The sequence below is a fragment of the Grammomys surdaster genome, unplaced genomic scaffold (genome assembly GCF_004785775.1).
Source record: "Grammomys surdaster isolate TR1022 unplaced genomic scaffold, NIH_TR_1.0 188, whole genome shotgun sequence".
Lineage (NCBI taxonomy): Eukaryota > Metazoa > Chordata > Mammalia > Rodentia > Muridae > Grammomys > Grammomys surdaster.
In genome coordinates this window covers 7,621,696-7,648,514 of record NW_021604633.1, presented here as the reverse complement: position 1 = coordinate 7,648,514, position 26,819 = coordinate 7,621,696, and the positions used below count along the sequence as shown (strand labels likewise).

Below are 26,819 nucleotides of genomic sequence, written 5' to 3'. Positions count from 1 at the left end.
ACACACACACACACACACACACACACACACACACACCCCACACTGTACACGTCTGGAGGCCCCTCTGTATCCGACTCTGTATTCTGCAGATACCTATTTACTCTTTGCATTTAAATGACTCCCAAGTCCCCTAAACCTGTTATCCTCCCAGCACTCTTAGAAACTGGTACTGCCATCCAGAGCTGCTGAAGGTGGAAAACAGGAGCCATCTTCGCCACGCCCTCCTCTCATCCTGATTCTTTGGATACCTAGAAGAGGTAGGTCTGGAAATGGCATCTGACACACACAGTCAAATTTAACATTTCACTAACAGAACTAAACTTTATTTCCATGTTTATTACATGTTTGTCTTTGATGCTGAGTACATATTAGAATTGACTTAACATACAACTTGGGAGAAAGTCTGATAGTCTCTACTGAATGAGTTAAAAAGGAATGTAAAACTACAAAACGCTAGTTTAAGTGTGAGTTCTAAGGTATGGTAAATACAACATCAGACATCTTGCTATTTTTTTTTCTAATCTTCCAAGATGGATTTCACTATAAAAGCTTTTTTTTTTTTTTCATTTCAAGAAAGGAAGGGCTACTCATAAAAACCTTTTACTTTAAATAAGTATAGGGTACAAATAAGTCTCAACACAAAATTCTACCGCCTACTTAAAAGTTATGAATCGAGGGGACTAATGTCAACTGCAAATCTAGTGTCTTAAGGGTTAGTCCAATCTAAGGGTGACACGCAAATACAAATCCATTTGACATTCATGTTATCTGTTTAGTACGCAGAATGGGGATGGCCAAATACTGCTTAGTGACAGAAGTCCAAAATGAATCCGTTCCAAGGGGACCGGAGCCAAGACAGATGACTCATTCCATCTCTGGACCCACACTGTGCACAATCAGAAACTACTAGTTTATACTACATGTTTCAATACAAAGTTGGCATGTGCAGCTAGCTGGTGGAATTCACATAACACAAAAACACTGTCTGAAGTGTGACACCGATGAACTTTGTGTAGTACTCTACAAGCCTTTGTGAAGCAGTACCTGTCCTTTCTGTGAAGAAACACAAGGGTCTATATAGCTCAGGCTGGTTTTGAACTTAACAGACCTCTTGTGTATATATTCTCAAGTACTGACTACACCTACACCCACCCAGGACATGTCTCTGCAGTATTACTAATCTTAGGTACATTTTACTTTTCTGGAGCCAGGTAGCACAGGCTAGCCTAAAATTTGCTATGTAGTCAAGTATGATGTTGGTTTGCAATCCCTCTGTGTCTGCATCATTTCTGGGATTATAGGCATGTAGTACACCATGACCACACTACTCAAGTTCCATTTTTAAAAATCAGTTTAAGACATGATTTTTCATGTGTTACTGAATAAACATACTAAAAATGAGTAATGCTTATTGTTCTAAGTTTTAGGATCACCTGCAAACCCCTCTAATTCACCTCATATATTTCCTCACAAAATTGTTTTACATGATTTATGGCTTTTAATATTCTAGCTTAATGTCAAGTTGTTAAAACTTTTCTAAATCAGTTTTCTAGTATCAGATTCTTAAATGAGAAAGAACAAGAGAAACTCCATAAAATTCAACTTACTTCCTTCCCAGAAAAACATCTCTCTTAAAATGCAAGAGCACGCTCCCTTTCTTAGACACAGGCTAGCGAGCTCTCTGTGACTGTGTTTAGTGAACATTCTAGGCTTTGAGAACTATTTGGTCTCTATTGCAACTACTTAATTTCTGCCACCAAAGTGGGAAGCAGCCTTAGACAGTGTGTAACTAAAAGTGAAGAAGCAGTGTGAAGTTGGCCAGCCCTGGCTTAGAACTGTGTAGTGTCACCTACAGGTGACATAGGAGTCACCTCAAAGAGACTTGTGTCTTGTTGAGTGCAATGGCTGACTTAGGACCTAGCAGTAAGTCACGATAAACATTTTGAGGATGAGTATTTTAAATTTAGCTAAATTTCTGCATTAAGTAAGATTCTTCTATTATGAATCATGCGTTCCATTGGGGATAACATTAAGAACTTGCTTAAGTATTAGTTACTGAGGGTTTAATTTGAAATTAATAAATGATGTCCATACAGTTTAATATCCAATTTAATTTTTAAAAAAACTTAATGAAAATATAACAGAATCAAAACATTTAAAATAAGCACACTCACTACCCACTCCAGCAATTCATCTAAGTCATACCAACGATAGAATAGGAAAAATAAATTCAGAAGTGTAATTACTTTAAAATACACTACTTCCACTTTCAATATTTTACATTTATGTATATATTCTATAGTGGAAGCAGAAATTCTCTCTAAAAACATTATCTTCTTAAAATCTTGAGGTGCATATTAGAGCCACAGGCAATATCCGACATATAAAATTTCAGAACAGGCCTTTGGGATTTGGCATCACTGGTACAATACAATGACCAGGGCACAGAACTGTACAATGCCTAAACATTCGAGTAAGAACCATTATTCTCTTCAATGGAGAATGATTCCTGCATCTCTACAAGGGCAGTGATGTTAGTAATTCTGTTGGGTATATGTCCTGACATAATTTCCAAATGTACAACAACACAAACAACTTTGTTAAGGCCATGTTTTATTTGCTGATTAATGGACAAAAGGCAATGTAATTTATTTCAAGTATTTTCTTGAAAGTCTGTGCTCATAAAAATCATGAAAAGTTGGAAACAGACTGTTAAATCACTGAAACTTTAAATATATCTTACACAATCTCGTTTGTACAAAAATACAAGTTAAATATAAACATAAAGCAGGCATGGTAATTTTATGCAAATCTGTTTTATGTGATCTGTAGTTATATATAAAAGTTTCTTGGTTCTGTTATTTGTGAAAAGATCAACACCAGATTGAGTTACTATCTATTAGCAAAGGACCCTAAAAAGCTCACTTCAGCATTAATCTTGTACATGGTTCTAAGTGTTTCCTAATTGGAGATCATCTAAACACTGGGGAAAAAATAAAAAGGGCAGTATGTCCATAAACCAACAAATAATCTGGCTGCGGTGTATCATAAACACAAACCCACACATCTGTACAATGAACATGTTAGTCCATACGCACAGGCGCACACATACGCACATGTTTGTACACACACTGCACACGTAACGACCCAGCCACAGAAAGCCTAACGAGGCGCCGTGGCCTGCTCGATGTTCAGCTGCGCATTTTTTCTGACTTCATCAAACGAGTAGCTTTTTGTCACCTTCCCATTCTTGAAAACCGTATGGAGAAGATCCTGCAGAATGTAAATTTTGTTATTAAAAAGACCATCTACCAAATATTCAGATCATGATTGGCCAATTTACTTAAGAGGTCAAATACACAGAGCTGTCGAGATGTCAACTTACGACAGTGAGATTATGATAAACACTCTTAGACTCGAAGCCAAACACCAGACTCCTGATCTTTTCTACTGCTGAAGAAACATGTCTGCTTGGGAGAACTGCAAGTAGTCCTGGTAATTATTACTCAGAGTCTGGTCAGACGCCTCAATATTGCTTAGACCCTCCAATCTACAAGTTTAATAAATTTGTTAGCCATTAAATTTCGGCCTTAAAAACAGATAAAATCTAAAAAAAATCCAACCCAAGACAGAAACAGCAGGTATTGATTTTTGTCTCCTTTATAGTGACCAATTACATACAGACTGTAACTGCAAAGCCACAGACAAGACTCAACAGAGGATGAGGACTCACTTTCCCTAAGGCCCTTACAGTCTAGTTCCTATAGGAAAATTCTACTTTATTTCATCTTAATTTTCTTTCTTATAGTACACATGATGTTAGCTGGCATCGTGTGTGCTCCAAATTAGTGTTCTAGATGTAGCATTTTCTTTTCTAAGTTTCAATGTAAACTACCAGAAAATGCTGGGTTTTATGAGTTAGCCAAACTGTCTTGATGATCGCAGAGACGACCATCAAGCTTACGACTGGACACTAGGTTGGACAGATACTCTCGAGCACTGTTCAATCAATGTTTCCTTTGACTTAGTCTCAATTGGTTTTGCTTCATTTGAGGTGGCCCAATACAGCAGAGCCTTGGTAGTCCCAATTGCTTTGTAAAATCTACTCGAAGAATTCCTCATGGACTACAAAGAGATTTAATTCTAAAAGCCTGATCTACCAGTTCACATGGGTTTCACAGAAGGATTATTTTATTCCAGTCCCAAGTCTTAAAAGACATAATGAAATAAAGGTAACTGCTGTAAGCAGTCAGATTTGCACAGTATCAAAGCACAATAATAGCAGTAAATGTGTACTTATATTTGAAGAGTATACTCATGAAAAGTTCTTCCTCTTAACTGAAGCCTTCCTCCCATCTAGTGGCTTGGAGATCAGTAATCTTTTAACCTTTTAGCAAACAAACGTTAAGTGTACTCATGCTGAAAACCATCAGATCACATGGCCTATTTCACCAGACATACTATGTTCTTTCCAGTTTGGCTAACTAGGATCAGAAAACTCAGTTATGTAATCTGAACAAAACACTCCATTTCTATGATACTAAGACAATTTCCTTTATCTATTTATTTTTTAAGCTCAGAATTCCCTGAGAATCAATTAAGACTAAAGAAACACTTCCCTTCAAAATGTTTGGAATTTAACTAGTTAGTCTATTATGAAGTTACAATATTTTACTATAATACAGTAAGTTACGTGAAGTCCAAGAGTAACATCTAATCGTATTCTTTGCTATGCTTCTCCAGAAATTAGTCACTGCTAACTGACAGTAAGAGTAAGACCAAATATACAAAACCCTGTTAAAGGCTATCAGTATCTATCATGATGGTCACTGTGGAAAAAAAATTATTTCACCGTTACAACTGTTCTTAAAACAATTTGAAAGAATAACACAAACCTCCCTTTTCTTAATTTGCAAAGCCCCTTCACTGCTGTCAAATCCCCATCAATAGACACTTACATGGCCATACTCCTCAAGGTCGCCTTTCCCTTCTTCAAGTGTAACAAAGGTCCCCGCTGGTGTCCTATGTAAAGAGAGCCGGCCCTTTTTCGACCTTTTGTTGGGATCAGCAACTGGGTCCTTAAAGACATTAACCTGAGAAATCCAAATTAGGAGAAAAATGATAAAGAATGTCTCTAAAAACACGGATACAGCTCAATGTGGGGACTCTCACCGGCACACACAAAGCCTTGGCTTGGACCACTAGCTAGACTCAAGTTTTGTTGTTTTTTTTTTTAAAGTGTATTATATACAGGTTTTAGAAGTCTATAGTGTTGAATATGTAACTACATCAGTCTACAACTGGCTGTTAGAAACACGAATCATTAATTAGCCTGTTTCCTTCAAAACAGTCATGCTGTGGAAACCCAAATCTTGGTTATCTTTTATAGGACGATTTAGAGAAATGTATCAAGTTGCCCTTACATAACAGATGTTCACAAACTTAGAGAGAACTAGGGTGTTTAAGATAAAGATACCTTGTCGTATAATCTTCCTCTTTCATTACCTCTTACCTTTAACCTAGTAAGAGGCTGGGATACAGCTCAGAGGTGGGGTGCTGGCTTAACATGAATGAGGCAATGTAAATGTGTATACACATAGACACGCACACAGACACACATACACACACAGCTGGAGAATCTGCTGGACATGGCGGCACAGACGTGTGAAGCACAGACAAAGGGGCTGCTATAAATTCTAACCCACCTGGGGTCACACCATGAGACCCTGACTCACTAGCCCACCCAGGGTCACACTGCAAGACCCTGACACAGAACAGTTACAAAAATGACTTCAAGAATCTGAAGACAGTACAATGTGTACTTTAGGACCAGAAAGGTAGGGGGTAAACTAAGCAGATGGCACCAGCAATGGAAGAGCAAGAAATAAGACCATCTTGGGACTCTCCAAAGGAAGGCAGATGTAGCACAAAGGGCTTCTTCAGGAGTTACTTATATTTACTGTTTACGTATGTGAAGGTGCTCAAAGCACAACTCTGTGGAGCTGGTTTCTCCTCCACCTCTATGTGGGTCCTGGGGATTGAACTAGCATGGGAAGAAAAGCCATCTCTGTTCTTCAGGACTCTTAAGTTTCCCTGACCCTTACTCCAGACTCCTCACTCAGCCTTTAAGAGGTGATGAAAGATGAAAGGAGTGGCTGCCCAGCTACACTTCAGCCACTGAACATGATTCTGGTATCGAAACCAGAAGCTCAAACTCCACCCTCATAATAGGGTCTTGACAGTGACATACTTGATCTTCTTTAGTATGTGATGACCATGTGGGCTGACAATCTTAATCTTACCCAAACAGAACCAACTTTTCATACAAAGGTATATATAATACCCTGGGACTGACTATCAACATCCTGTCCCTTAAATCATTCAGTTTATTGGTTCCCTTTCTCTTTGCTACTAGTTGACCTTTCTTCCCTGTTTCTAAGTTAGGTAGTGCCCATCAACATCTGACAGCCCTCTGACTGTGGCCCTCACTGCACTCTTCCTAGATACACACAAGCAAGGAGAAGGAAAGCTGAAGGACGTACCCCAAGGCCGTTGGTTACAACATAGCTGCACTTGAAGGAGCAATTCAAGAGGTCTCTGGTTAACTTCTGTAGCAGAGCACCGCCGGAACCAAAGGAGACATTCTCAATACTCCACTTCTTTTGTTTCATTCCCTCTACAATCTAGAAGGTTGAAAACAAAGATGCTGGAGGTTATTCTCAAAGGCCAATACTGTGAAACTCTTACAGCTGTTCTGTATCACTCAATACTTAGATACTTACAGGCCTTGGTTAGATAACATAACACGTTCTCTTTCTAAAGTCCCATTCAAAAGAGAAAGGCGTTAACATGGGTGCATGGAAAGAGGGGACTTCACTTGCAGTGGCCACTGTGGTTGGGATGTGGGGGTGAAGAGGTATGAGAAGACTGGCTGTATACACTTAAGGCTCTGTAAGCTCTTTCCTAGCCGCCTCAAAAATCACTGCCCAACACCGTAAACAAGGCTGAAATAGTTGTCCCAAATTACTATACACACTAGGGATTTCTAATCATCACAAGTAAATCCCAGTGCATTGTGTTACTATGTCTAACAACTATTATAAGCCACGGTAATGGATGTGTAACTGGCAAGAGCATGTAATACTTGCTTGTAGGTAATAGTACTGACAATCACCAAGTCATTTCAACTTGCCTGGTGGTCCAGTTATAGCCTTAAAATGAACCATTTTCACATTCTCCCCACATGTCATTTATATGTTTTCCAAACATACTAAGTCTCAAATTGATCTTTTCTCTTGATTTTCAACATCGTAAAAGGAATGAAAATCGCAAATAACATCATGTGTTACTACTAGTCCAACACAGAAGCATAATCATTTTTAAAATTCCAACCATCTATTTTTTTCTGTGGGTTTTAAAAAAAACTCAATGTTTTCCAGTTAAAAATTAAGGTAAATACATAGTTGATTTTACTGAAGTGATTCCTTTAGCTTTAGCTTTATACAAATTTGGTCTTGTGTCTATTTATTACTGTGCTCTGCAGGAGGCATGGAGGGCCTGTGCTCACAGAGAAGCACTAGAGAACCAGGCATGGAAACACACAGGGTTGTCTCTTCAAAGGGAGAGAAGTACATCACCTCATTTCTGCCCAGAGGCCAGGAGCAGATGTGGCTCATAGCCTAGTGACCTCTGCACTTCCTGTAGGGCTGAGACCACATTGGATCCTCTCTCAGACCCTTATAAGCCTGACAATCTACAGAATTTCTTTATGACAATTTATAGATCCCATCTTTATGGAAGATGTCACAAGCACTTTACAAACAGTGTCTTAAGCGTTATTGTACACACAAGACTGAGTTAGTATCGCCAGAAAAAAATTCCCCAAATTGTGCTGTACTTAAATAAGGCCTAAAATACTCAGAGTCAGACTCTTGAAGTTTGAATCAACAACTACTTAGTTGTGCTGAACTGATCTAGCTTCTTGCCTCCTGAGTTACTGTAAGCTGTGGTGGTCACAAACACCCTTCACCCCATTACCCAAACCCAAAGGTATCAAGGCCTCTAAACAGAGTTTGCACTGAGATGACCATGAAAGAAGTGAATTTCAATACAAAAGAAATGCAAGCAGAAAAGGGAGAAGACTGCTTCCCATGGAGAGGCAGGAGGAGAGTAAACGGCTTAAGACTCACCACCCAGCGTACAGCCATGAAAAGGAGAGCTGGATTTCACATCACTGTATGCCAGCTAAAGTTTCTCCACTCAAAGTTATAAAAAGTCAAAAAACACCCACAAATAAGTCAAAAGGAAAAAAAAACCAAAACAAAACAAAGTGTAAGTAAATGGGCAAATTATCAGTCTTATTTCATAACCCATTTTCGTATTTCATACAGAACTTTCATACATATTTAGGTTGGCTCAGGAACCCTTAGGATTTACTTATCATTCACGTAAGTTTTACTCCATTGTATAAGTGCTTTTCACATGTTATGTATTTATGTATGTCAAAAAAGTAACTGTTCTTAGCATTTATATCAAAGTTGTAATGCATAGGAACATCCAAGAGATGTAGGCAGAAGGGTTCCAAGATAAGCACTCGGGACCGCTGAAGGGAAGGGAAAGCCACACTGACCCGATAGTGCAGTAACAACAGAGAATAAAAGCCTTGGGAAACTCTTAGACTTCAAGGAAATCTAGGAAAAGGAGGCTTTTATGAGCTTTGAGGAGTCAGTACTATTTTAATGACATTAGGAAGTCATTCTAGTGGAGAGAACCTGAGGGCAGCCAAGGAGATCCAGTCCCAAGAACAGAAACAGGACACTGTATTTTGTCTACTAAAATGTGATTTTTGGCTTCTTTACAGTAGAAGCTAGAGCAGGATGCTGCAGGAAGAGATGACTGTTGACAGGGAACCTAAGGGTGAGGCTGGCAGTCCAGGAAAGGCCACCATTTGTTAGATAAAGCACCCCTCCCCATTTTTACCAAAACTAAAGAATCTCTTTAGCATATGTTGAGAGAAACCTGTTAAGATGAATACCATTTCCTGTGTCTAAAAACACGAGACTTAGTTCCAACATGAAAACCTCAGGCATTACCCTCTACATGTGGATTTCTTCCACCTGCTTTGCTTTGAGAACCAATTTAAGATATTCTTCCTGTACCTGTAAATGTATTAGCATCAACAGAAAACAACTTGTCACAACCTTCAGTTGTCATCCTGACACAAGCCTAGAGTTACAGGGAGAAGGAACTTCAACTGAAGAATTGCCTATGGCCAGGTCTATGGGACATTTTCTTAATTGCTAACTGACGCAGGAGGGCCCATCACACTGTGAACAGTACCATTCACAGAGAGATTGGCCCAGGCTATGCTGAGAAAGGTAGCTGAAGAAGGGGTTTAGAACAAGTAAATGTGGCAGCCCCAATTTCTATACTCAAGGTTCTCCGCCATTCCCTGTAGGCTGTCCTACCAATACTTAGTCCTTCTCACACAACAGCGTCTAATGTCCAAAGACCCAGTGCCTTGAAGCAGAGGGAGTTCCCATTTAAGCAAGGTAGTCTAGTCTGGGAGAATAGGGAGAAGCATTTTCATTCTGTTCCTGCAAAACTCCAGAGACCTCACTCTGGAACATAGGAGTCCGTAGAAATATCATTATACATCAAAGCTCTCATTTTCAAATCAATCTTTTGAAATTGATGTAATCTGGATACTGACTTGAAGTCACACTACCTTACAGTTTCTTTGTCTGCTGTAATAAAAGAACCTGAGAAAGCAACTAAAGGAGACAGGTTTATTTGGCTCACAATTCCAAGTTACCGTTCCTCACCTTGGGAAGTCAAGAAAGTACAGGACCTAAAACCAGAGAATTGTCCACAACGGGTAGGTCTTCCCACCTCAATGAATGTGATCAAAATACCACCCCACCAGTCCATACACAAACCTGACCTGGATAATCCCTCACTGGGACCCTGTTCCCAAGTCAATCTAGCTAGATTCTGTCATTCTAGCAATGAACACCAATTCTCATACATACTCTGGGCTCTTCAAACTAAAGCCTTTATTTTTCTTTAGAATCCTGTCAGAAGGTAGCTAGTGAGGCCTGGAGAAACAGGCTTTGGCTGCTGTTTAGTATTTTAAGCTAATATTATTTCTAAACCTTAAATACTACACCAAAAGTATTACCATTATAAATATTTAAATAAGACAATTGCATTTAAAATGTAATGGGCTGTTTATGAATAAAGAGCTGTTTCAAGAATGGGGATTTCGTTATTGGGACATTCGTGTAAAACACAAACCTCCTGTAAAGTGTTGATATCCACTCCATCTCCTTGAATGACTCTAAGATACGGTGGCAGCAACTTGTAGCCTTTTGAGTTCTCCGTAACAGGAAACTTCTTGCCTAAAATATCTAAGACCTGTGTGAGAAAAACCCATGACATAAGTAACTAAAATTGGGGCAGGCTAGGGGGTGCTCCCCAAGCTAAAAGAAATATTTTTCCTTGTTAAAACAATTTTGAGAAGTAAAAAAATTCTATTATTTAATCTTAAACCATGTATAAAATTATTATATAAAGTTTGTTCCCAATACTTCTCTTCCCTAGTTAATTTATGCCATTGAAGTTGCACAAAATCCTTTCCATCTTTCAAATTATGATTCAAGAAAGAAAATCTGTAATATTAAACCAACATATATTTAAAGAAGAATGTAGGGAATGACACAACAAATTCATAATTATGCCTTTGATTTGGGTTTATTCTGCTTGGCTGACATGTGTCTGACATTTGGGTCACAGTGCTGAGAGAAATGCAACCGTCACGTTAAGAACGAACAAAGTGTATATAATGTGTAGTTGCCTCCCTCATGCTAACTCATGTAGTGTTTAAGTCACTTCTCAAGCCGATGACTGCTGCTTAAGACTGGACAGCAGCTCAAACACGTAACACACATTTGAACTTGTTCAGGAAAACTTGGTCAGACGGAGAAGACCTATTGGACACACTCCTTTCAGACAATAACTACTCCCTGACATAAATTGCTTAAAGATCCTAATAATAAAAAAAAGTCCAGGTAAGTGGCTTTATTTATTCTATGCCTATCACAGTGGAAATGTAAAAGCTGTTTTGTTTGTCAAAAGTGAAATACTTCAGGCTAAGGCATTGACACTGGGCTGTTTACAGAATATAAAAAGACCTCCGGTAATCTATGCTTTCACGTCCTACAAGTGAACAGTGACATACCATCTGCTCAGCTGACGGGCCTCACTGGATACTACGACTCCACTCCACGTTCCTCAACCTTGTCAGGTCATTTCCTCCTTTACAACAGAGATGGTGAAAGCTACCAGAGGCAGGTAGGCTGGCTTGCTTCCTTTCTTTCTTTCTTTTTCCTTCCTTCCTTCCTTCCTTCCTTTTTTTTTTTGATAAGATTAAAGCTAACATTTTGGTGTAAAGCACCGCACAGTTCTCTAACAGAAGGCATCAATCAACTCCTGCTGTGAATACTCTGTAAAAGGGAAATCAGGCCCTGAACACCAAGGCCTTTCTCTCCTTATTAAGAAGCAGTGTTATCTCCAGTCACATATAACTTGAAAAGCAGTTTTGAATCATCTGTATTCCTTGGTACCCGGAAGATGCTTCTGTTCTAACAATGACTTCTAATAAACGGAATGAGCCACGAGCAGTCTGACTGACGGCGATGCTGCCAATTCTGAAGGCACGTAAGGAAGTAGTAAGCAGCCCTTAATTGTCTACTTGACAATATATAAATAAACTAACCTATCCTTTCTCTGCAATTAATGTGTGACCTTGGGCAAATCTTTTGCTCTCAGTCTCTTGAGTTAAAACTCTGAAAACTTGAAGACTTTTCCAGAGAGCCTTGAAACAATGTATATATAAACGAGTAGTAAAGCAGCTGGTGTCCAGGCGTCCTAATAATATACATTACAATTTACCTTCAATACAGTGTCAAGCGGATTTCCAGAATCAGGTCTGATGATTAGCGGTGCCTCTGTACTTCTCGATACGATTAGATGTCTCAGGTCTTCACCCCATATTTTCTCACACGCATTATAAATGTCATAGCTATCACTGACCACAGACACAGGCACTGATGAGAACTGCGTTACTATGTGTTCAAAAGCATCTTTTTCATGGTCTTTCCCCCAAGCTGTTATGGTACTAGAAGACAAAATGAAGAGACAGACTTACTGAGGCAGACATATGATCTATTTCTGAAACATCATTAACCACTTGTTCCTTCTACCACATCTCCAGTGTTACAGGGAAGGAGCTCCCGTGCAGTAAGTGTACATCAGAAGGCAAATGAGATATTTGGGCCAAAGCACTCCTTGGCCAATTTGTTTTTAATACTAAAAGTTGATTATATTCAGCTTAGTAGTTAGTATTGCTTAGTTCTTAAATCAATAGTTAATCAGTAATAAACTGGTTTTTGTTTCAGAATCCTTCAATCGACTCAATAAAAAGCATGTGGAGCTAGCCCTCTGTACTTCATGCCAGATGGTGAACAGGATGATACACACTTCCAGTTTTGCTTGGCAATGCTAGCACTTGGTTCTTTTCTATGAATTTCTGAAACGGTATACCAAAAGACATATATGTTTTTTCTTTTTAACCTTGCAAAATCTTGTATTTAAAAGCAATTATCTAATACTTTATCACAGTATATACATTCAAATAACTCTAACTATACCTGTTATATCTTAAAATGTACAGTAACAGGCAGCGATGTAGTTAACCTATAGGTTTTTTGCTTATTAGTTGTGCTCAAGGAGCGAGAATCTTAACAGTTGGTTTGAACATAATGTAATTTAAGAAAGAAAAGAAAATGTAAAAGTTTCTACTAGGAAGCCGTATTTCGTTCATCCTTAAGTTGATTTTCTCAGGCACTCCTTGGTGAGGATGGAAAGCCAACTAACAGAACTAACTACATCATTTAACTCAGAAGTTGATATTTTATATTATTCTTTTTATCCTTAAAGAGCTAACTAAGGTAAATGCCTTTTTTTTTCCTGTGAACAGCTGTTAGGAGTAGCTGGAATGTGCATTTGAAGACTGTAAGACTACACTCGTTGAAACTGAGAAAGGCCTGTTTATACAAGTCATGTCATAAAGAATGCTCTTCTTAACAAACCAGGAACCATATCACATCTCTACTTCATGCAGTTGTCTGCACGCTACAGGGACGACACAGATGAGAAGCCTGCTTTCATCAGAACTGCTCTGTCCTAGGACATTTACGTCAGAGAATTAAGCTCAGTGATCACCAGCCTTGGAGAGATTCACAGCGCAAGAAGCAACTCCTACAGTCCGGCATCACTGCTTATGTAGCTCAACTTGACTGACTCAGTCTCAACAGTATAAGACTGCTATTCATGTGTACAGGCCTTTTACCCTGTCAATCTCAGTCACTCTCACCAGGAGGAGTTTGGGAATTTCTTCATCTCCCTGCTGCTCTCCGTTCTCCTTTATCCTCTCAGGAACCTGGCTCTGTTACAGACTGGAACTCTTTATCTACTCCACAGACCTGCTGTGTGGACAGCACTTCTATGATCACAGCCCTGTGTTACTGATGGCATTTCCCCAGACTCCTGTCATCAGATTAGGCTGACACTGTTCCAGGATCCGAGGGGAGAAGGTGCGTAACTGAATCACAGTTTACAGTAGCAGTAATGCTTTAGAGCTATTTTAGATGTTAGATCATTTATTCTAAACGGCCTTCTGTTGTAAAACAGTAGCTTCTCCTTTTGTGTGGTTGAATAGAGGAACGGAAGGAAAGAGAGATAAATTGTGCGCCCAAGGCTACCTACCCACTGTGTCAGCTGTTAAGTCAAGCAGGCTTTTAGTCAAATACAGAAAATATTACAGGATCATAAACCACACCAGACTTCCATCCTGTGCATGCATGCATCCTTTTCATTTAACCCAGAAAGAAGCCCTAGGAGACTAGACCCATGATATACTCATATGCTTATTACTTCTAAACTTACTTACTAGATAGCCAACTATATGATTACTACATTAAAAATTTAAGAAACATGAGTATAGATAAATAAAAACACAAATAAGTTTCATCAGCTAACACCCATAATTTTCTGTGGCTTAATCTTAAAACTTTTATGAAAAAGGACTCAACGTGCCTTCCTATACAGCAATGTCCTTAATGTTAGCCAAGAATCTATTCTGTGTCACAATTCAAGTAATCTATTTTAGTAATTTTATCTTGATTATCAACTTCTTTGTATTCATTTAACCACTTAGCTCCAGACCTAATCTTAGACTGTTTCCTACACTACACTTCCTAGAAATCCTAGCTTCTAGTGTTTCTATTTTCCTGCTACCCAAATGACCTAAAATCTATCTCTAATATATCATTTGCTCAAAACTTCAAGATCTACTTCTTTTTGAAAATGTCTAATTAATAGTAAGCTAGAGCTGAATATAATCACAGCACTTTGGAAATGGAGACAGGAGATTCAGGGGATCAAGTGACATAACAAGTTCAAGGCCAGCCTGGGCTACAGGAGACCCTGCATTAACAAACAAACAAACAAACAAACAAACAAACAAGCATGAGGTGCACAGTTAACATTCAGCATTAAGGTTCCTAACAAATCAACTCTCACTCAACTTCTCAACCTCTTTCAATATACTTGTTTCAGCCCTTAGTCCCTAAAGCATGCATACACTCCATCATAATGCTTGGCAGACAGTAAAACATGAAAAAGTATTACTCAGAAAATGTTCAACCAAATTTTATTATTCCCTTATGAAGTCAAGATTCTACATATTGTCCCTATAAAAGCTCTTTTGATCCGGACAATGGATATGAACCTTTCTCAACTTGTTTGAGACTACTACACCCTAATTGTGCTTCTTTAAATAAAAATGCTTAGCAAACAGAGCAGACTGTTAGCAGTGTACTATTTTTATCTTGAGAGGGTCAGCTTTGTATCTTTCTGTCCCTAGCAGCACCAAGCAGACTGCCTTGTACATGAGAGCCAGTGAGTTAATATGTATCAGTGATAAAGCTCAGTATGTAAGATATACTAAGTATATATACTGGGTATATAATAACTTCCTTTTAAATTATTATTAGTAAAATGGTTTTTTTATCTAGAATTGAAGATATAGGGTCTAGATGACAATTTCCCGGGCAGAGATAAGTGAGATCACATAGAAAAGCAGGGAAAGTAAACAGTACTCATGGTGGTCCCAGGTTCTAGTTAATGAAGAAAAATCTACCTGCATACTCAGTATAGCAAATGAACAACCATTCCTTAAAATAAAACCTATATGGCAACTGTTAAGTGTTACGAAAGGTCTTCAATTCTTTTACTGGAAAGGTTTGAAATTCCTGCCCTGCTGGATACTAATCTTTGTAAAAAAATGTGTGCATCCAATTTGTACTGTCTGTGAAAGTTTATTTAGCATCTGGCTGTGTTGTCAAGTAAGGTGTTGCTGAGTTACAAATAACAAATTCAAACAAGTTTCAGAAAGCAATTTTTGTTTGTAGGGACAGAGATAGAACCCAGAGCCCTGTGCATGCAAGGCAAGTGTTCACACAGCAAACAGGAGGACGAGAACAAACTCAGTTTTACCTGTGCTCTGCCGCTGGGACAGAATAGCCGGGAACAGGGTCTTTTGTCCCATAGTACTTTTTAATTAGAGCAATTCCCGCCACAGTATCTGTTCCTTTGAAGTTAACCAAATGAGCAGAGGCCCCTATGCCAGCAGTCTGGAAGATCAACCACAAACTGAAATTCAGAAAAGGAACGTAACATCCCATTTGCCTCATCCCACTTCTGGACCTCTCCCAGGGTCTTTACCCTTGCGTCAGCATCTGCTGCACCTGTGTCTACCCCTCCATCTAATACATAAAAACTGGAACATGTGCTGAGAGGTATATTCCATGTACCAGGAACAGGATGACACACAATAGGTATGCAGCTATCTGTTGCTATGCCTCCAGAACTGGAAAAAATGGCCTACTTAAAAGCAAGCTCGGTCCCAGTGATAATTCTAGAAGTTGAAAATGGCCTCTCACTGCAGTGATTTAGATAAGAATGTTCCATATAGGGTCAGATATTTGAACACTTGGTCTCCAATTGGTGGTGAGCTTGGGAAGGTTTAGGAGGTACAGCCTTGCTGGAGGAAGTGCATCACTGCAGGAGGCTTCCAGGCCTCATGGTATTTCCAGTTTTCTCACTCTGCTTCATGCTTGTATTTGAAGCTGTACGCTCTTGGCTCCTGTTCCTGCTGTTCCACCTCCTGCCACGAAGGCTCTCCTACCTTTCTTCCATCTGTTGCTTCTGGTACTGATACTTTCTCATAGCAACAGAAGTAGCTAATACACCACTGACAATTGGCATCGTATTCCATGAGGCTCACTGGTTCCTTACCTCTTGTGAAGAGACTCCTCTGTAACCAAAGTCATGTAACTTGTATTCCAGACCATCTAAGTTACCAGAAGTTTCTAACAAATATTTGGCCAGTATTTTCTTCTGCTCTCTTGAATTTGTGGCCACTGTAATTGGATACCAGGACTGAACAAGAATAGTCTGTAACAAAAAATAACCACATTGTTAACACAAAATATTGGGCCCCTTCTGGGGGAATCATAGCTTTCTTAGAAGGTACATCCTGTACATCCAGACTCTTAGAAACTTCACTGGGCTCTGAGGCAACAGATAGGATGTGCACTACAGATGTAGCCATCTGAGGAGATAGGATATATATTACAGATGTAGCCATCTGAGGAGATAGGATGTGCACTACAGATGTAGCCATCTGAGGAGATAGGATATACATTACAGATGTAGCCATCTGAGGAGACAGGATGTGCACTACAGATGTAGTTCATTGCTCAGTTACTGTAAGCAGAGACAAGTGAACTCTCTAAGCCTTGAGGAGACAACTCCAAACAAAAGTTTTGATTCAAAGCTCCACAGAAGCAAATCATATTTTGAACGTCTGATGAGGAATCAGTTAATACTGAGGCAATATCACATTGTCCTACCGTCCCTAATGCTTGTTCTTGATTTCTTTACTTGTGTGGACCTGCACCAAATAGGGCCACAAACCAGCTGTGACTTATGCACTAGACTCTACTAAGTAATCATTTAAAGTAGTCATGTCTTTACTCCTTTAGACTGACTTGGTTCTAACAGGGCTACTGATATTAGACAATTCTACTTAGAGACCCATGCTTAGCTTTTATCAAAGCTTGTTATAAGAAAGCTGTGTGAAACGTTTATGTGAGGAAGTGTTAGAATTCTTAGGTTCTTACTTTCTAGTAAGAACTATTCTTCAGTTTCACATTTTTTCTTGACTGCCAGGAAACTAATTCCAAATTCAGGCTGATGTGTAACCACTGGAATCATACTAGTGAATTTGGCTTGGGAACTTATTACACTTCATTCTAGAATGATAAATTTCCATTTTTATGTTCTAAGCCTGATAGTATACTATCAGATGCAGCCTCCAATCTACTTTAGAAGAAGCTAGAATATTACTAAAATGGTAATGATTTCTGAGCTGGATAAAAAAAAAAAGAGTTCATTTCTGATATAAATTTTATAAACCAAACTTACTAAATATAAGTTAAGTGATCAGTAAACAAATGGAAAGAGATTATTTCATCTTAGACACGACAATCTACTCATCTAAAACAAACAAACAAACAAACAAACAAACAACAAAACAACCTACTCCGGCTTTCGACTCCTATGGTTAAACCAGCATGGCCCTCCAGGCTCTTCCCATTTGAAGCTCATTCCTTGATTCTTGGGCTATGCTGTGATCAATCATGTCTACCTCTTGTCTCTGTCCATCCCTCCGTCCCTTCTGTCCCTAGGCCTGTCTGCCTGAGAGGCTGCCTGGCTTAGCTGAATGCAGGTGTTTACATCCAAGCAAGACCCGAGGAACATCTGGGGATCATAAAACCACATGGAGCACTAGTTGTGTAAAACTACTAAGTCTGGGAAACTTTGCTAGACAACGAAGCTGAAGCAACGCTCACCTCTGACCCATCTGCTCTCAGAATGGCTCTTCTGATCCCACTGCCAATCATGACCTTCCTAACTCCAGGTGCTAGCCTCTGTGGCCTGGGCTTCACACTGTCACTGGATATCATTCCAACGTGAGCTTAGGCAGGTTTTATCATGCTTGACCCTTATGGTCTGACTCCCCCTCCACAACACCCTCACCCAATACCTGTAGCCATTTTGTCCCTGTCTGCCAGCTATTTCATATAGATGGTGTAACATGCCTGCCAGTCATTGACAGAGAGAAGTGACTTGGCTTAGAGCAAGGACATCCTGACCACATATCCTGTCTTGTTCCGTACGAATGTTCTGTATGAGATTTGCTAATCTTAAGAAATTCCACAAAGCTTTATGTAGGACCCATCAAATCAAAGGTCAATATGAACCGTTATGTCTAAATATCTTGAGTCAGAGCTGACTACCGGGCAGCACTTCCTACACCTATGTATGAGCTCACTGTGGTTCTTGTGGCTGACACTGAAGAATGCTACTAATAAGCCAAAAGGTTATGATTACAATACTCATGCTCTGTTATCTCAATGTTCTGCTATTCCCCTGTCCACCACCCATCCACCACCCCCTTCCTTACTCAGGACCAACCAGTTTAAAGGTTAGCTGATAAGACTTTGCCTAGTAAGCCAACTGCTCCCCTCCTTGCTCTTTAAACTTTTGAACCTGTTTTGTCCTATAGAAAGCTAACCCCGAGAACTGACTAGTAGCACAATTAGTCCTTTTTGCGGTCCTGAACATTCAGTATTATTATGGTGTGTGTTCAGTAACTATTTTCATTTAACTGAGATCAGTGTTATATGGTTGAGTGGTGATTCCTGAACCTCAACATTTACTAACTAGTTACTTTCAATTAAGACAGGATCTCCCTGTGTTGTCTAAGTTGGCCTTGAGCTTGTTACAGTCCTGCTTCTGCCACCATGTCCACTCCTCACAAGGGTTAACTACCATTTGCCTGCTTTCTACGAGGTATGGGAAGGGATGACAATTCAAATGGACGGAGGTCTTCTGGTCTTGCCATTTTACTGCCATAAGCATTCCTCTCACCGTAGCTTTCATTACACCGCCGCCTTGGCTGAACTATGTCCCTCAGCTCTGCCCCCCCCCTTATTAAAAGCCACCCCCCAATTTTATAATTCCTAGGACAGAACTACCCATTCTTCTAGTACCAACTCAGCAGACATTTTCCATGAGACTCATATTCGTGGTTAACTAACAAGCTGCAACTCTCCCATAAAGGACCTGTATAAGGTATATCTTCCTCTAATTTTTGTGCCAAGCATTGTGTTGAGTGATAGGTGGACAGATGGATTTAATTTACTTCTTGGATCAAATTTAATCAGCTCTACATTTGTTTGTTTTTTTCCTAGAGTCTTGTGATGTAGCCCTGGCTGGCCTTGAACTCAGAGGCCTGAGTGCTGGGATTAAAGGCACACCTGGCTCACCTCTGTATTTTAATTAAGCTCAGTAGTCAGTTCTCTCCAGAAATATGACAAAGATAAATAAAGCACAACCTGAAAAACTCTAGCTGAGTTATCCCACAAAGACTGACCTTAGCCCTGAAAGGAGAGAAATTACTATCATACAGTGATCCTGCACGGAACCAGCTTAGTACACTGCTGTGAAACCACCCCCTTTACAAAAGACCCTGTAGGGAAGAAGCAGAGGGGGTGAGGAAGGAAGTTAGTTTGGGCTAATCCAAGTCTACTAAGTAGGCAGGCCTTGATGGCAGCTTCTGCAAATAGCAACATCCTCACACAGATCAAGACTGTTTGATAACTTTTCCTTTAGTGCTTATTACCATGTCACTTACATTAACTGAAATGGTGTGGCTGTTCTACCTGGTCACCTAGCAGGCCTCGGTTTCTCCATCTTTGAAATTATCTTTTAGTAGCAGAAACGATTCATTATGGGTTTTTTTTTTTGGGTTTTTTTTTTTTTTTTGTCAGCAGGGAGTATCTGGCCTAATGTGCTCGTTCCTCAGCCCCTCTGTATGCCTGAGATGGTTTGCAGAGCTCCCAGCTTCTCTTAAACTAAGCTGGACATCTGGTCTGAAAGGATTAAGGCTTCTCCTGGTACCAACGCTCATGCAGGTGAGTAGCCGTCATGAGGTTATTCATGATTTCACATACATACTCCAAAACAGAATTGAACCTCTTTGGTGTTCTGTTAAATGTTTTAAAGGAAGAGCATATTCAAGTTCGTAAGTAGTGTTTGCTGTGTCTGGCAACAGATTTTAAGTACACAGTGGGAAACTATGCTGAGGACTGGTGAGAGTAGGGATGAATTTCTTCAAAGATACAGTGACTTCACGTCTGTTTAGCAATGTGGGTGCCTTTGTGGAGGCTGGCTGTTCTCTTCTATCCTCTGCTTTGTCCCCTTGAAGAGATGGAAATTTCTCTTTTGAAGTTGGAACCCATTGATTTTTGGTGAGGCTGACTGTCAACAAGCTCTAGCAATTTCCCTGTCCATCCTCCCTACCCCCACCTCTAGCCAGCACTGGTGTTGCAGGTGTGCATAGCCTTGCCAGCTATTTGTGTGGTTACTGGACAATGGGCTTTAGATTCACACTGGTGCAACAGCAGATACTCTTATTAACCACCACTCTAAGCTGACTGATTTTTTTTCTTTCCATCTTCACACTGTAGTTTCTTTGTAAAATACACCAAACAGTCATTCTCAGAAGACGATAAAGCAAAGCTCTAAAGGGCAAGGTGCACTATTTAGTCATGTTCCTCCCCGTTTCAAGTTTTCAAGTATGTGGAGTATGTGTGTGTAGGGTACCTGAGCTCCATGTTGGGAATCATCCAGGATTGCTCTTCCATCTTATCCACTGAGACAGGGTCTCTCAATCAAACTCAGAGCTAGTCTTCCTGACTAACTTGCTCTGTGGATTCCCTATATCTGCCTTCCAAGGCTGAAATTACAGGTGGGCTCTCAATCCCACCTAGCATTTACACGGGGTCTTAGGATCTGAACTCCCATGTTTTGAAGATCGTGAGGCAACCACTTTAACCACTAAGCCCCTCCAGCTCCCATTCCCCTACTCTTTACCTACCTTTGGGGAAGTCCACGTCATCCCAGGACTTACTGATGGACTACTCAGTTGCAAACTAAAAGTGATCCTTGTGCTTGGTTGGCTTTGAAAATGAAATGCTCATCTGAATGTACAAGCTGAGATAGTGGTTGAGAACCATTCTACTATAAGGTGGGGGGACACAGTTTAATGCAACAAGTATATGTTTAGCAGGTACAAGGCCCTGTGCTCTGGGTTCCATCTCTGTACCACCAAAACCAAATCTCCCAAACCTTTCTCTTATTTTTGTGGTTTTATAGTCTTTCAAAATCAAAATCTCTGAGCACAAACTAAGATTCTCTGTCATTGACTTGCAGATCACAGTTCATTCCAAGTTTTACTATATAGTATAGACATTACTTTCATCAATACTGAAATGCTGGTGTTAACTGTGTAAACACCATTTAGCAATGTGGTGGGGTTTTTTTGGTTTGTTTGTTCTTGTTTTAAAGAATTATTTTTCATATATAAGAGTAGTGCACTGTAGCTGTCTTCAGACACACCAGAAGAGGGTGTCCAGATCTCATTACAGATGGTTGTGAGCTACCACGTGGTTGCTGGGAATCAAACTCAGGACCTATAGAGAACAGTCAGTGCTCTTAACTGCTGAGCCATCTCTCCAGTCCCCAGCAATGTGGTGTTTTATTGTTGCTTGCTGGGTTATTTCCCCCACAGATAACTTTATAGTAATCCATCTCAAGAAGCCAGTATTATCATCACCAAAACTAAACCGTGGCAATGTAGAACCACTTAAGGAACAGCCTCCCCCCCCCAAAAAAAATACACACACACACACACACACACACACACACACACACGACTACATATATGCCCCTCTCTTAGATTTAGAAGTTAAACAGTATCATGTCTATATTTAGAAGCTGAATCCCCCCCCCCCGTCTCTCTCTCAAAATCAGTGAATGAATTTACTCTAATTGGAATAGAATGGCCACCAGAAGTCTGTAGTTATTAAGCTAGTATACATGGAGAATGACAAGGGGTTAGCTGGCCTGGTGTAGCAGCTGCTCGTGAGGCAGAGGAAGGAAGACAGTCAATTCAAGGTCTGCCTTAACTGCCACTTAAGGTAACAGAGAAACCTTGCCTCAAAAAACTTTTTGAATACAGAGATGGACATGTAGTTTCCTGGGAGAGTTGCCTAGTGTGCAGTAAGCCCTGGATTCCAGCTCTAGCAGTGCCAAAAGAAACATGAAAAATGTAAGTAGATGCCAACTGAGCTTTAAGCAACCAATCAGTCATCTGATTTAGACAGAATCTCCTAAGATCAGAGTTCATTCAAGGACCTCAAAGTATCATTTCGTGACGAGGAAGCTGAAACAGGAGATGACTATAGATTACACAGCTTTACAAGTAGAGGCAAACTCACCAGATTCCTACTTCAGTGATTGATCTCTTATCTTTAGTCACACACACAAAAACAACAACCAACTCAAACCAACCAACCAAAAAACAACAAATCAGAATTCTGAAAAATTCTGGAAAAAAGCAAAACCCTACTCACCTCAATCCAATTGGTAAGCCAGTAGCACTCTGGGTCTGTGTTTTCCACTGTGAACAGCACGTTCCCTCTGGGGATGACAGAGCCCTCGGGAACAGCTTTTACTTCAATTGGGAGATGACCATCGTATTTCTGGCAGGAGGCAACAACGCATTCATTCATTCATTCGATAGGTGATATTCAGCTGCCTGTTATATTGAGGTTTTTTTTTTTCTTTACATTTTATGGAAACTAAATTTTGGCACTTCAGAAAGTATAGATGTTGATAAATCATTAGCAGTAATAATCTAGTTAGTGAGTGTATCCTGCAGCTTCTAAAGTGAGTTAGAATGATTAACAACTTAGGCACCAATCCAGCTCTTTAAATTCACGCTGCTTCTGCTAAGAACACCTAACATTTACAACCAACATGGATCAAAACAGCATTTCCCCCACTTGTTCGGAAAAGTAAGAATAAGTTCATTCTAACATACTCTAAAATTATCCTACCAAACAACATGCTCAGCCTAGGTCCTTTCCATAGATGAAAAAAGGAAGAAAGACTACAGACTAGTGTTAGAGAATACATACAGAAGAGGAATCACTAACCATAGAAAAATTTTTTAAGTTATAGCCCCCATAACCTCATGTATTTGATACTTGGGCCCCAGATGGTGGAACTGTTTGGGAAGGATCAGGAGGTGTGGCCTTGTTGGAGGTGTGTCACTTAGGGGTGGGATGGACATTTCTGCCTTGTGGAGAAGGATTTCCTGCATACATAATCAAGACTGGCCACTAGAAATTACAGACTCATCACTGCATGCTATCTTCACAGAGACCCTTTTAGAAGGGAATGATGGCAAACACACGTTAGCTCAGTAGGCATGCTTACTTAGATATGCAATATGGTATGGTTCTGACTTTATCAAAGACCCACACGTACCACATTTTAACATAAAAACACAAAACTCATTTTACTACAAGCTACAAGTATTTCTAATGCTATGGGTTTGCTATGCTGTACAGCATATTCTAATTTTAGTGTACTGCAGTAATACAGAAAACACTAGACTAAGAATTGCTTTTATAAATAATTCAATTTCCAGTATCTGGAAGTTCAGGACATTATGGTAAAGTGGAGAACAAGCATCACCTCCAAGGACCCACAGCAAACGATTCTGACTACTTGCTGAGAGACAATTCCCAGAATTATGTTGTAATAAATTTACAGTATCTATTCTGAAACTGCCAAGTAACCATATCCTTTAAAAATTATTAGTCAATTTCCATTTCCATTTCTAAGGTATGTTTTCTAGAAATGTATTAAATTATCTTTCAAAAAATGAGTCATTTAAAATTTAAGTCACACAGCATGTTACTTAGGTCTACTGTAAACTATTGGTTAGTGATTCATACTATAAGAGAGAACCAAATGTTACCTACAGATTATATATCTAAAAATAACCATTATATTGAGATCATCAACAAAAAGCTTTATAGTTGAATTTTCTATTCAAATTCCATGGCAAGAAATTTTGAATTAAATCAAAACCAAAACAAATAAAAACTGACAGCCACTTTTACCTCAAGGATGTAGTTCCATCCTTTTTCATTAAAGACATCATCTTGGAAATGTTCTCGGTACACTTCTTTGGCCTCCTGGATTTTCTCTTTGGTCACTACTTTACCTGGAAGCATACAAAGGTTGTGTTTACGTTCTGAACTGCTGAGTCACTACAGAACGTTTTCAGCTCTCTCACCCCTGTCATGACTGAAAGGTACTGGGAGGATGAACCAATTCCACCAGGTCAAGAGCAGATGCAGAAAAGGAACTGTACTTCCAGGAGTTTACCCTAAGCACAAATCTTCATTTATTTTAAAAGCACAGGGGCAGATACGCATAGTGATTCAGGCTCATAAATGAAGTACTCAGGAAGCCAGGGCAGGAGGATCATGAGTTTTGAGGCCAGCTTGGGTTACATGGTGAGATTATGTCTTGGAAAACTAAAACCAGCAAGTGAAGAATGGAAAACCGTTACATAGTATCAAAACAAAATAAACAATGCTCTTAGAGATCCTGAAACCTAAGACAAGTACCAGCTTTCTTTCCAGGTGCACTTTCTTCAGAGATGTCTCTGAGGTGGGGAAAAATCAGTCATTTTCACAATTGGTAAATGTCTGCCCAGTCTCAGTTTTAGCCAGCTTTTCCATCCGTACAATGAGGATGGGGTACAGTACCTACTTAAAGGACGGTGAGAAGAAATACATGGCTTAAGATACACAGCTACTTAGAACACTGTCCTGGAGCAATTTCTTCAAGTACAGATAGGGGTGGGAAACTAAATGGGAGGTAGGCAGTTTTATAAAGATTTGACAACAGTAAAATCTTCTGAATGTACAAGCACCAGAAGTTAATTTAAAACCAAATCATGAATTTAAGGTGGTCTTTGGCAGTGTTCACCTGTGTTGGATCATGCAGCTTTATCCAGTGGGGCCTAAACACATGTGCACTTTGCAGTGTGCATGCTGTCACACCATACAATGTTAACAAATGCTGCCTAAAATATCTTCCTCAGCTTTGAAACAAACTGCAGTATTTTTACTGCATATACAACATTCTCTGCCCTTACAGAAACACAATGGTTTAAGCACAGAAAATAGATTTTTAGTGTTTTCCTACTGCATCCCCTTAGTATGCAGTTTAAGCTAGTGTATGTTTCTACTGTACTGTGTTACAGTGTTTGATTTTAGAACTGTTGTTTAAGTTGCTGATCTGAGTTTCATAAAAAAATTCTTTATGCATTTGACTTGGGATTAGGACAGAACTCCCATCAATTTATGAAATGGCCCTAAAACACCCTTCTGCCATTTGTACTACATATTTACATGGAGTGGCAGTCTTAGCACTGGTGATTAGAAAATCAAAATACTGACTTTAAAATATGTTAAAGATTCTCTATATTCTTCATCATCAACTATTCAGCTAAGACTGAAATCTTTAGGTAAAAATAAGCACAGGCACATTAATGTTTAGTCCTTATTAAAAGGTAACATCAGATGTATTATCAAGTCTTTTATTTTTTTAAATCAGCTAAATGTTTGCTTTGTGTATCTGTTTTATATACTTGTAAACATTCCTTGGGTTAAGGAGGAATTGCCAATGGTAGAAGTTTGAGAAGCAGCATTCTAAAGTAGGCAACTAATGGAGCACCTGTGCACATGCGTGTGCATATGTCTGTGTACACATGCAAAGTAGGCAATGCAGCATGTATTGCAGCATGTATCCACGTGTGGGCAAAGCAGGCAATGAATGGAGCACATGTGCATGCAGAGCACGCAATCGATGGAGCACATATGTGCAGTTGTGTGCAAAGTCGCAATCAATGTAGCATGTGTGCACATGTGTAAACGAAGTATGCAATCAACGAAGCATGTGTGCAGAGTAGGCAATACAGCATGTGTGCATGTGTGTATACAAAATAGGCAATCAATACAGCGTGTGTGCAGAGTATGCAATGTAGCATGTGTGTATACAAAGTAGGCAATCAGTGCAGCACACATATGAATACTATTTATACGTAATAACCTAAAGTTACAAAACTGAATAGAAATTCACAATCTAGAAACAAATATAAACTACTGCATTTACTTAAACTATCCTGTGTCGTCTCTTTTTCATACAGTTTAACTTTTACACTTAGCTGGGTTTTCAGTAATGCAGCATGTCTAACCTTCTGACCTTAAAATAGCTATCATTTGCAGAAAAATTAAACTTAAATCTGTACTCAATTGAAATTATTCTAGATGTGTAAGGTCTTTGGATCTGATTCTCTGCCTAGAAACTCCATTACATAATATGTTGTAAATGGCCTCAACAAACAGACAAACCACCCCTGAAAATTACCTGAAAGGGGGGGGGATTTTTCTGTTTTAAAATGCACTTAGAAATAAACCCACTATTATAAATAGTTTGGAAAAAATGAAACTTTAGGGTATATCTGAAGCAATATAAAATTATTCTAGTTAAACCTACTGTAATTCAAAACGAGTTTCTGGATTAACAGTAAATCCCTTAGTGAATAGTAAATAGCTTAGAGAATGGTTAAGTTATCAGTAAACAAGAATGACTGATGAATGACTGCCCTAAACTTCCTTTGGAAACGTATGTTTCAGAAA

General features: G+C 39.4%; 1 protein-coding gene across 1 annotated transcript in view; it reads right to left on the bottom strand.

The window, feature by feature from the left end:
* Positions 1 to 301: 301 nt before the first annotated feature.
* The window catches only part of Nampt (nicotinamide phosphoribosyltransferase), a 37,073-nt gene continuing 10,555 nt past the window's right edge, over positions 302 to 26,819 (bottom strand). Inside the window, exons 3-11 of the mRNA XM_028768789.1 lie at positions 24,228 to 24,331; positions 22,668 to 22,796; positions 16,420 to 16,578; positions 15,619 to 15,755; positions 11,953 to 12,178; positions 10,297 to 10,416; positions 6,543 to 6,683; positions 4,959 to 5,093; positions 302 to 3,273 (exon numbers count right to left, since the gene is read on the bottom strand). Coding sequence (XP_028624622.1) covers positions 3,163 to 3,273; positions 4,959 to 5,093; positions 6,543 to 6,683; positions 10,297 to 10,416; positions 11,953 to 12,178; positions 15,619 to 15,755; positions 16,420 to 16,578; positions 22,668 to 22,796; positions 24,228 to 24,331 — 1,262 coding nt within the window. The 3' untranslated portion in view covers positions 302 to 3,162. The remainder of the gene's footprint in view (positions 3,274 to 4,958; positions 5,094 to 6,542; positions 6,684 to 10,296; positions 10,417 to 11,952; positions 12,179 to 15,618; positions 15,756 to 16,419; positions 16,579 to 22,667; positions 22,797 to 24,227; positions 24,332 to 26,819) is intronic.